Source organism: Tupaia chinensis, unplaced genomic scaffold, assembly GCF_000334495.1.
Source record: "Tupaia chinensis unplaced genomic scaffold, TupChi_1.0 Scaffold148350_1, whole genome shotgun sequence".
In the NCBI taxonomy this organism is placed as follows: domain Eukaryota; kingdom Metazoa; phylum Chordata; class Mammalia; order Scandentia; family Tupaiidae; genus Tupaia; species Tupaia belangeri.
In genome coordinates, this window is record NW_006208201.1 from 13493 (window position 1) to 25767 (window position 12275).

The 12275-nt window shown below is 38.1% G+C and overlaps 1 protein-coding gene across 1 annotated transcript in view; it reads right to left on the minus strand.

Moving 5' to 3' along the window:
- Nucleotides 1–360: 360 nt before the first annotated feature.
- LOC102475543 (A disintegrin and metalloproteinase with thrombospondin motifs 6) overlaps nt 361–12275 on the minus strand; it is a 262234-nt gene continuing 250319 nt past the window's right edge. Inside the window, exons 17-20 of the mRNA XM_027769061.1 lie at nt 11378–11501; nt 10779–10859; nt 1877–2040; nt 361–1258 (exon numbers count right to left, since the gene is read on the minus strand). Coding sequence (XP_027624862.1) covers nt 992–1258; nt 1877–2040; nt 10779–10859; nt 11378–11501 — 636 coding nt within the window. The 3' untranslated portion in view covers nt 361–991. The remainder of the gene's footprint in view (nt 1259–1876; nt 2041–10778; nt 10860–11377; nt 11502–12275) is intronic.

The window sequence follows — 12275 nt, forward strand, 5'->3', positions numbered from 1 at the left end:
CAGCATCATCATTATTTTTTAAATCTGACTAGAGAAAGACATAAAGAGAGAGAGGGAAAGTGAGAAAGCAAGCCACCAGGTCCAGGACTCAAACCCCGGCCGGCCATGTGGGAAGAAGTCCAGCGCCATAACCACCATGCCACCTGCCAGCCCCGGTTTACTTTATTTCAATTTTGTCCATTCTAACTATCCCTATTCAAAATTAAATCTTTTCTTTTGGAAAGGTGAGATGCTCTGTCTAGCCCAGACTGAGGGACAGATTGTGTCCTTGCCTGTCGGGGTCAAGGGTACGGTGGAGGCGATGCATTCAGTCTCCAGAGAGAAGGAAGATGCTGCTCGCACAGCACTTCTACTCACCAGTCCATGCAGCAGCAAGGGTGTTGGCTTTGAAGGAAGCCAACTGTCCTGCTCTCCCAGCCAGAGGTAAAGAATTGCATTGGTGGCCACTAGAGGGAGGAGGATTAGGAATAGAGTAAATTGTGGGGAAAAGGCACCCATGAAAAACGCACATGGGACAACCAACACATCACCAACCACCGCCTAGACGCTACCTCTCTGTGGGACTATAATGGGATCTGCATACACCATTTACCCAGAGACCCAGACACCAGTAATTATGGTAGCATCCCGGTTTGTAGCCCCTTAACTTTGATGGCTTGAGAAGGGAGTTTGAGTAGGATTGTGGGAAACATACAAGCACACAAATACAAACACACAGTCACACAGATATACATTCTCATTCCCCATTACAAGAAGTTGCATCTGTGACGTCTGATTCTTGCTCATTTTCTTATTTAAAACTCTCGATGTTCTTTATAAGAATGTGTTCACGGAAAGCAAACAGCCCACCTTCAAGATAGTCTTGGGAGAAGCACCAGCAGACAGACACTCATCGTGCCAAGATGTATTTTACCAACAAATCTGTACAAATTATATGAGGTTGAAAACAAACGGAATATAATATAATTAAAGCAAAGTTTCTTTTGCTAAATTACAGCTTGAAGCAAACCTGCAAGAAATGTTTCCAATTAGCTCCTTTAGCAAACAACAAAGCACAGCTCAGAGTATGTTTTGCTCTCCATTCTGCCCTCTGGGTGGGCTGCCTAGTAAGTGTCTTACCTCCAGCACAAGTAGCTGAACATTCTGACCAAGGCTGATGATTCCAAGTAAAGCCAACCTCATTATCTCCACTGCCAGTTCGAGCGATGGGAACGTTGAATTTATATCTAATTCCCAAATTCTGTTCCTGAAGCAGAACCTGCCATTGAAAACAACTGGTGAAGACAATTAAAATACAATGAGCCTTCATTCAGATACTTCTTATTTCTTTTGAAGAAGAAAATGTTATGAAGTAAATCTTAAAGGAAATTAAAGATAACTTTTATAAAACACATGCATGTAGGGGCTGGCAGATGGTGTGGTGGCTAAGGCACTGGACTCCCACATGGCTGACCATGGTTTGAATCCTGGATCTGGCAGCTTGCTTTCTCACTTTCCCTTTCTTTCTCTCTCTCTCTCTCTGGTCAAATTAAAAAGTAATAATAATAAATAAAATAAAATAATTATCGAATACAAAACAATAGATGCATTTATACTGAATTTTCTTCCATTTTCACAGGTACCTTGATGCCATTTCTCTCCTTTGTCTTGTTCGGTTATAAAAATATTATTCAAACAAACATTGAGAAATCAAATAGTCATGAAGAAAGACTACCTCGGCCTTAAATCTGCACAGATTTTACACCTTTAGGCAAATCATTTTACCTTTATTTATCTTAATTTTATCACTGGCAAAACAGAAAATAAAACATGTCCCTTATTATATCACAAAAGGGAATTACAAACAGTAGAAATAAAATGGCAAAGATACATTTACCATGACAATAAGATTTTCCGAGGTGGGACCTAGAGCTTCCAGAGATTCTGGTTCATCTGTTGGTCTCTTGTAGTGAAAAGCTGTCCCAGCAACATCAAACTTCCTAGGCCAGTCAATAGTCCAGGCACCATTAATATAGTAATCATCCCCTTCAGATTTTAAAGCTAGGGAAAAAAATCACAATCCCCCCAGAAATGTGAAATTTCATGTACCAAACTGTCACTGATTAATTACTAAAGTGTACAATGACTACCCATTTCCATTTAGAGATATGATTCCTTATTATTTTCTTAAGCACAAAGGAAAATGGTAATTTTTCACATGAATATTACCAAGATATTACTTAAGTATTTATAATGTCATTTATAGAAAGGAATAAAAAGTTTAACTAGAGGAATAAACACAGAATTAGCAAGGAAAATTATGACAAAAAGAATAGTATAGTAACTGGGAACAGGAGTAGGAATAGAGAGCAGACTTTCCTTTCCAAATATTAAAAAAGCAATTACATGATTATGGGATGGGAGAACCCATGGTACTACCACACAGACTGAAAGAACAATGGAACCAGAGTTAAAACAGACTCAAGAATGGAGCTGATCTGTGGTATAGTCACTAAACAATGCTCTGTGAGGCTGAGCCACATGAGAAGGTTTCAAGTGTGTATCTGGAGACCTCCTTGAGAAGACTGCACACATGTTCATGATCTGGGGCTGCCTGAGGCTGGGGATAGATCATGGTGTCAAGACCCTGTTAAGGATGCTGAATCTTGATATCTCTCTTGTTCATGGAAGAAATAAGCTGTACACATATTGGGTCATTGCAAAAGTCATGATGTATTTTTCTATGTTTTTCTATGCAAAAATGCATCATGACTTTTCCAAAGACCCAATATATAGAGAGAAATAAACTCAAGTACACATGTGAATTTGATATCTGACAAAGGAAATACCTCAAATTAATAACTGAAAGACAACAAGAAATGGGGCTAAGATGAAATTTTTTAATTACTGAATTTATATGTGTCTAATTCTTTTTTTATTTTATTTTATTTTATTTTTTAGAGAGCATGTGCACTCAGCAGAGAGCAGAGAGAGAGAGAGTCAGAGAGAGAGAACATCCCCTCAATGGAGTGTGGTCATGCTGCATTCCCTTCTCTTTCATTTTTCCAACCTGTTGGGATTTGGGGCATGTACATACACATGCCCAGAATATTTTTTCAAGACACTGTGGCTGGGACTTGAACCATGGTCAGACATGTGAGATCTTGCTCGCTTAACCACTAAGCTGAGGCCAGGGCTAGTCCCATATCTCATTTTTTTTTTAAATTGATTTTCTTCATTCATGATAGAGAGTGTGTACATGTGAATGGAGAAGAGAGACAGAGAGAGATGAGGACCCTCCACAAGACATGGTCATACCACAATCCCCTTCCTCCAGTCCTCCAGTCCTTCGGATCTTGAGCCCGCACGTGGGTGCCCTACATGCTTCAAGCTGACCAGGCCACAGATTCAACTGATTCAAACTGTAGTCATCATGTGTGGCTCTGGCTTCTTTTGAGCAGTGCATTACAGCTGTACCACAGAACCAACCCTTATCTCATTCTTCATGTAAGAATAAATGTCAGGGGCCAGCAGGCGGCATGGTGGTTAAGGTGTTGGACACTCACTCCCACATGGCCTACCACAGTTTCAGTCCTGGAGCTGGAGGCTTGCTTTCTCACTTTCCCTTTCTCTCTTTCTCTGTCCCTCTGATAAAATGAAAATAAATGAATGAATAAATAAGTAAAATTAAATAAGTAATTCTTTAAAAATGAGAATTAATGTCACAATTCCACTTCTAGATATAGGCCCAAAAGTATTAAAAACAAGTACTTAAATAACTAAATGTATGTACATGTTCATAGTAGCACTACTCCTAATAGTCAAAAGACAGAAACCACCCAAGAAGCCCAACAGAAAATGTCACATTATTGTATGCTTCAATGTGTCTGGAATATCTAGATTAGGAAAACATTCATAGAAACAGAAAGCAGATTAGCGGTTGCCAGGGACTGGGGAATGGAGAGAATGGGAGTAAACTACTGTATAGATATGGGGTTTCATTTTTGAGTGATGTGTAAATTTCATCTCAATAAAAACAAAGTTAAAAAAAAAAAGAGAGAGAGAAAGAAGATCAACTGTTGGCATGGTGGTTAGGGTGGCTGGGTCCCACATGGTTGACCATGGTTTGAGTCCCAGACCCAGCACCTTCAAACTCAAACTGGGCACATGGGTGTGTGTGCCCAAAATCCCAAGAGGAGAATGAAGAAGGGAATGCAGAGTGGCAGCATGGCCATCCCCCCCGGGGTGATTTCTCACTTTCTGTCTCTCTGGCAAGCTCATATGCCCTATAGCAACCTCCCACCCCAGAGAAAGAGAAAGGGAAAATAAATGCCAGATGGGTAAGTATTTAAATGCAAGCAGAGGTAAATCATAAAATGCCAGGAGAAAATATACGAAAAGATTTTTCTTGTAATATTGGGGTATAGAGGCCTGGCTCCAGGGCCTAGTAAAGGGACTTGGATTCCACATGGCTCACCCTGCAGTGTCAGGCTCAAGCCCAGTTGTTTAAATAACATACCAGGTCACTGGACTCCAATGTAGTCGACCATGGTTCAAGTCCCAGACCCGGCAGCTTAAAACTCATGCCGGGCACGTGTGCATATGTGCACTCAAGATTCCAAGGGGAGAATAGAGGGGAAGGGATTCTGGTATGGCATCCCCCCTGGGGGGGGTAATTTCTTGCTTTCTGTCTCTCCAGCAAGGGCATGTACTCTATAGCAAAAAAAAAAAAAAAAAAAAAAAAATCTGTCCAGAAAAAAAAAACAACAGAAAAACACACCAAGTGCATACACATGCATGCCCCAAATCCTAAGAATATGGAGAAATAAAAGAGAAAGGAATATGGCATGACCATGCTCCACCGGGAAGTACATTCTCTGTTTCTCTGTATCTCTCTCATGAGCACTTGTGCCCTCTGACAAATTTTTTAAAATACATATTTTAGAGTATAAAAAACTTTTCTAAGCATGAAAAGAAATTCAGAACCTACAGAGAAAAAGATTGATATACATGCATACTTCTTTAAACTTCTAGAAGAAAAAAGCGCACATAAAAATAGTTTTAATATCCGTGTGACCAGTGGGGCCAGCTGGTGGCGTGGTGGTTGAGGCACTGGACTCCCATATAACTGAGTGTGTGGTTTCAGACCTGGCGGCTTGCTTTCTCACTTTCCTTTTCTCTCTCTATAGTCAAATTAAAAATTAATAATAATTAATTAAATAATTCTTTAAAAATAATCGACCAAAAGAAGACAATGAACAGACAGTTATCATAAGGAAAAAGATAATTCCAAGAATCTTAATTTTGTCTTGTCTTGTCATCCTGATGCAGGAAATGAGTCCGAAATTATGGCGTAAATAAAGAAATAGCCTGATAACCCTGGTGTGCTCTGAGAAGACATACTCTGGATGTAGTCTTATTGAGGCTTTAAAGGGAAGAAAATCATATTTCAAAGGGAAAAATAACTCATTTATATCTCACTAGAGGTTTCTAGAGAAACTAAAGCTGTCTCAAAAGATCAGATAGCAAATAAATAGAAATTCCACTTACTCCTATGTTGCAATAACTGGTTCGAAATTGCCCTCAGTAAACAGCCAGAAAACTCACAAAGTACATGAATCAGCTGTTCTTGGTCACTGGCTCAGGATTGCACAGAAATGGTGATCTCCCCCATTCTCTGCCTGGGGTATGTTCTGTCAGGGAGAGACCAACCAGAGCCTGTTGGTCTTACTAGGTTGAAAAGGCAGATCAGAAACTGAGAAGACTAAAACAGTTGACATTTGCAGAATGAGAGAACCCGAGTGGAGAGAGGCAATCCATTGCTGAATATTAATCTGTATGTGTGTAGGCGGAAAACCCTGCTGCACACAGAACCACTGCATTTAACCACCAGGGCTTTTGGTAGGTACTTAGAAAGAATCATGCCATGGTAGAAGGGCTAAGCAAGCTCTACAATAAGGGCTATTCTAGACTCACCCAAAAAAGCTCAAAAGTGGGAACCAGCAGTTAGCGTAATGGCTATGTCACTGGACTCCCACATAGTCGACAGCGGTTCGCGTCCCGGACCTGGTGGCTTAAAATTCACGCCAGGCACGTGTGCGTGTGTGCCCCAGATCCTGAGAGGAGAATGGAGGAGAAGGGATTGCGGCGTGACCATCCCCCCGGGGGGTGATTTCTCGCTTTCTGTCTCTCTGTCTGTCTCTGTCTGGCAAGCGCACACGCCCTATAGCGAAAAAACCTCTCAAGAGAAAAAAAAAAAAGAAAGAAAACAAAGCTCAAAAGCAAGCAGCAAAAGGATTAGGTTGATCTACAAGGTATCTAGTACTCTTTAGAGAAAGAATGCCAAATTAAGATTCTCACCAAAGAAATATTCAAAATGTACAACATTGAGTGAAAATTACTACAAATGTAAAAAAGCAGGAAAAAGTAACTCAAACCAGTAAGGCCAAGCAAAAAAACCCAAAAAAACGAAAAGTAGACCCAGAAACGACAAAATTTATGGAGTTAGCAGAAAATAACTTTCAAACAGCTATTATAAATACATTCAAAAATTGTAATGAAAAACATAAATACAATGAGAAAAAAACTAAGAGACATTACTCATATGTACACATACATATGTATAAATGGAAGCTCAGATCTATGTAAAAGAAAGTTTGGCAGATAATGATAAATATAATTTTTTTCCTTAGTTTTAAAAAAATTCTTATTCTATTTAATTTTATTTGTTGTTATTTTTTAAAAAAATGTTTTACCAGAGAGAAAGAGAAAGGGAAAGTGAGAAAGCAAGCCACCAGGTCTTGGACTTGAATTGTGTTCAACCATGTGGGAGTCCAGAGCCTTAACTGCCACACCAACTGCTAGCCCCTTAGTTTTTTAAAAAGATAATTAATTGACTTGGACCGGCCTATGATATGGTGTTTAGGTAGTCAGATCCCACAGGGTAGACTGTGTCCAAAATCCTGACAGGAGGGAGAAATGAAGGAGAGGGAATTACAGCGTAACCATCCTGCATGGAGTGTGTTTTTTCTTTTTATTTTTTAAACAATCATTTATTTAATTTTATTTATTATTATTATTACTATTTTTTAATTTGCTACAGGGCATGCACACTCACCAGAGAGAAAGAGAGAAAGAAACTGAGAAAGAGAGCCACCAGGTCCAGGACTTTAACTGCAGTCAGTCATGTGGGAGTCCACACCACCTGCTGGCCCCAGAGGGTGCTTTCTCACTTTTCTTCTCTCTCTCTCTCTCTCTCTCAAGCACAAACATCCTCTGCAAAACTTAAAACAACAACAACAACAGATGATCAATTCTACAACAAAAATAACAATGTTGGAGAGTTTATAACACATGAGCAAGTAGAATACATTAAAAATAGCACAAAGAAGACAATGGAAATAAACTATTATAAGGTTCTTACATTACACATAAATATTGTGTAATATTTGAAGGTGTACTATAAAGTTTGTGGACTGAGTAGGTAAATAAGTGAATGTAAATAAATTAGTGTTTAATTATAGGAGTGGTTTTCACCACCTCTTCTACATTAGAGTCACTGAAAAAGCTTTTAAAAAATACTGATGTCCAGTATTCAATCACAACCACAGATTCAGAATCATTTGGTCTGAGGTGAAGCCTGGGCACATTTTTTTAACTCTTAATTTAAATCTAATATAATACATATACATAGTATACCTAAATATACTATATTTCATAATGCACATCACAAGTATACAGTTTGAAGAATTTTTATAAGCTAAATCCACTCAAATACAACCATATATCTAGCACCCAGATTCAAAACAGAAAAATCACCATTCCCCAGAAATCCCCCTTTTGCAACATTCTGGTTAATTATCCCATTTCCTAATAGTAATCAGTTTTCTAGCTATTTTAAAAAATGACAAATGGCAATTGTGCATCTTTATAGGTATTTATTATGTGGTGTTTAGATCTATAATACACTGTAGAAAGATTCTGTCAAGCTAAACATAATATATATATTACCTAACTATCTTTTTTGTGGTGAGAATATTAAAAATCTATTCTTTTGTTTTTCTTTATTTGCTATAGGGCATGTGAGTTTGCCAGGGAGGGAAGGAGAGGGGGAGAGAAAGACAGCGACAGAGACAAAGACAGAGAAAACACCCCTCCAGGAGGATGACCACTCCACAATCTCCTCTTATCCAACGCCCCCCAGGATTTTAGGCACACTTACTAATGCACCTGGCATGTTTCTCAAGCCAACAGTCCAGGACTCAAACCGTGTAGTCAGTCTTATGGGATCCAGCCAGCATAATCACCAAGCAACCTGGCTGGCCCCAAAATCTATTCTTCTAGCAATTTTGAAATATATATTACTATTAAACTGTGGTTGTCATGCAGTGTAATAAATAGATCAGTAGAATTTATTTTTCTGGTCTAGCTGAAACTTTTACCCTTAAAGCAACAACTACCTGAACCCCATTCTTTATTTTTTTCTTTTCTTTTCTTTCTTTTTTTTTTTTTTTTTTTTTTTGGAGGGTTTTTCTTTTGGGGACATGCGCTTTGCGGCACATGCGCTTGCCAGAAAGACAGAGTCAGAGAGACAGAAAGCAAGAAATCACCCCCCAGGGGGGATGGCCATGCTGCAATCCCTTCTCCTCCATTCTCCTCTTGGGATCTTGGGCACACATGCACATGCACTGGTGTGAGTTCAAGCCACCAGGTTCAGGACTTGAACCGTGGTTGGCTAGATGGGAGTTCAGCGACATAACCATTATGCTAACTGCTGGTCCTGGAACCCCATTCTTCTCCTTCCCCACCGGCTTCTGGTAACCAGCTATCTACTCTCTGTTTCTATGACATCTCCTTTTTTTCAGATTCCATATATGAGAGAGATCATATAGTAATGGTCTTTCTGTGCCTGGCTTATTTCACTTAGCATAGTATCTTCTAGTTCCATCCATTTTAAAAAATGACAGAAATCCTTCTTTTTAAAGGCTATATCATATTATCTTATGGATATAGATCTCATTTTCCTTCTTTATTTTTATTTTTATTTTTTTTTGTCATGGATTGTGTACACTTATTGAAGAGGGACAGAGAGAGACACTGAGAGAGAAAGTAAGAAATCATACCCTGGGAGAATTGTCACACCACAATCCTCTTCCATTCTCCTCCTGAAATTTCAGGCATGCATGTATATGCGCCTAGCATGATTTTCAACCTCCATGTCTGGGACTCCAACACAGTCAGCCATGTGAGAATCCAAGCCTTGACCACCATACCACCTGCTTGCCCCACCCCCATTTTCTTTATCCATTCATAGGTTGCTTCTATTTCTTGGTTATTGTGAACAATGCTGAAATGAACATAATGCAGACAATCTCCTTGACATATTGATTTCAATTCCAGTTGACATGAACTTAGAAGTCAAATTCCTTCATAATATGGTAATTCTATTTTAAATTTGTTGAGGAACTTCCATACTTTTTTTTTTTGTAATAGTTATGACTTTAGTAATTTTTACAAAGTTAAACATGGATTTATCATGTTTAGTTATTTCATTCCTGGGCATTTACGTAGGAGAAATAAAAATAAATGTCCACATATAACTCATTTATGGAAGTCTAAAGAAGCTTTACCCATAATAGACAAAGACTAGAAATTAACCAAAAGTCCATCAACAGATTTATGGATAAACAAATTATGGTATCTATACAATAGAATACTATTTGGCCCAAAAATTAACTAAAAAAAGAAAAGAAACTTCAGCTATCCTCAACAACTTCAGCTATCCTATCTTCAGCTATCCTTCCTTTCTTTTTATTTGTTTATTGATTGATTTGTCTATTATGAATAAAGATGTAAGCATTTATAAGAGCTTATTTATGTGAAGTTCCAGGATAAGTAAAAGTAATATATATAATGTCAAAAAATAAATGTTTACTTGAGACTAAGGCCAGGACTGAAAAATATGACTGCAAAGGGGAATGAGACCTGGTTTTGGAATCACAGAAACGTACTATATCTCGGTTACGATATTTATGTGGACATATATAATTGTCAATAGTCTTTGAACTGTGTGCTTAACAATGGGTGCATTTTATTACATGTAAATTATATCTCGCTTTTAAAAATAATCAAATAATCAACCTAAGGAAGAATAAGCTATAAACTACTAATCTTTTCTGTATAGCCTTTTTTATGTCGTTCTATAAAACTTGGAACTTAACTTCATTTTAGCACTAAAATAGTCTACCTCAAAGCAGTGCCTTTTACCACATGATACCATGCTGCTTTTCCCATTAATTTTTTTCAAAAAAATTACTTATTTAATTTTAGATTTTTTAAAAATTATTTTTATCTTTAAATTTCCTATAGATCATGTGTATTCACCGGAGCAAGAGAGAGAGGGAAAGTGAGAAAGCAAGTTAACAGGTCCAGGACTAGAACTATGCTGGGCCACGTGGGAGCCTTAACCACTATGCCACCTACTGACCCACTCCGTTCATTTTTTTTAAAGAGAGATTTTTGCTACAGGGCACGTACACTCACCAGACAGACAGAGAGAGAAAGAAAGTGAAAAATCACCCCCCCCACTCCGGGGCAATGGCCATGCTGCAGTCCCTTCTCTTCCATTCTCCTCTCAGGATCTTGGGCATGCACACACACGCGCGTCCATTGTGAGTTTTAAGTTGCCAGGTCTGGGACTCGAACCATAGTTAACTATGTGGGAATCCGGTGACATAACCATTATGCCATCTGCTGGTCCTCCACCCAATTAATTTTTAAAATCTAGAAAAATAACTTACCAATATAGTTCTTCGACATGGCCACTTCTCTGACTTCAATGTGAACAGAGCCTCTTGGGATCTGCACCACTTCCATGTAGCCTGGAACACAGAGAAAAGCAGGGAATAAGCTGCCTCAGCCAGACGATGAGTGTTTAGGAGCCATTCAGTAATAACCGTTTCCTTATTCTTCCATTCCGTCTTTGACTTAGTACTTTGTAAATGATAATATAAGGGGAATTTCTTCTTTCGTTTCATGAATATAGTGTAGAGAAAAAGAATTTAGTATTCTTTTTCTAAAACTATCTCAAGATATTTTTAAAGCCTCAACATGTATAATATTGACCTTTTTTTGTCCTTCAGTACATGCCCCTCACATTAACACTGTAGGAATTCAAAAAAAGATAGCTAAACGAAGTCAAGTAGAGAGGGAATAACGTTTCCTTAAAGTATCTTACATGAAGCTACATTTCATACTTAGAAAACTAAAAACAATTTGGGAAGAAACACCATGTGCCTAAATAAAGAAATTTTACAGTAAGGGAGGAGAGGCAATTAAGTGCTTTTGGCTATTCCAAGTATACCAGAGGTGTGAGGAAGAGTTCTCTCTACACACTCACCTCCTCTGGGCAACGAATCATTGAAGAACCCTTCAATGGCATCACATGTGCTTCCATCCCCTCCACAGACTCGACATCTATCTTCCCTAGCATCAGATCCCAAAATATTATCACAACCTACATGCTGAAAACAGAGAATATTCAGTGTGTCAAAAAAAGAAACTCTTAGAATCATAACTAATCAAATGTATATAAGCTATTCAGTTACTTGTTTTTCCAGTAAAGGAAGTCAAAATAGAAAATACTTTTCTTCTTTCTATTTTACCTTCACTCTCCAGAAAGTTAACAGCTCTTAACACATAAATTCAAAGAAAAAAATTCTGATTCCCCAGGAATGTATGTTTGTGTTTCTAATCTAGATTTCCTCTTCATCATTCAACGATACCATGCCTTAAGTCTGAAAATGTTGAAGTTTGCTAGCAATAAGTAGACTCTTCCTTCTCCCTTCAATTAAGAAATTCAAGAATTAAGAAAAATGGCATATGGTCCTATATGGGGTTATTCTAGGAAGAGTTTTAACTGAGCAGCATGGTTAGCCCTTTCTAAACGGCTGGCTCTTTTTGGATACCAGTTATTAGTGCCAAAGATTGTTGTGGAGTATGCCTGTGCATAAATCTTTAAAAGTGAATACCTGCTTCTAACTGAAAATTGCCAACAGAAAGGAAATGTAAAAATGCAACTTAAGAAGCTGAAATTCCACTTTTAAATTTGCATTTAATCATGCAAATGTAGGTTTTAAATATGTAATTTAGTACTTATTTGGACACTCCAATTTGTACATTTGATCTTTAACCATTGATACCAGGCACATAATCTCTAAATAAAACTTGGAACTGGGTCTGTGTTAACTGAGAAAGCTTGAATACTGGCCCCCCCAAAAAAATTTTTCCCAAGAAAA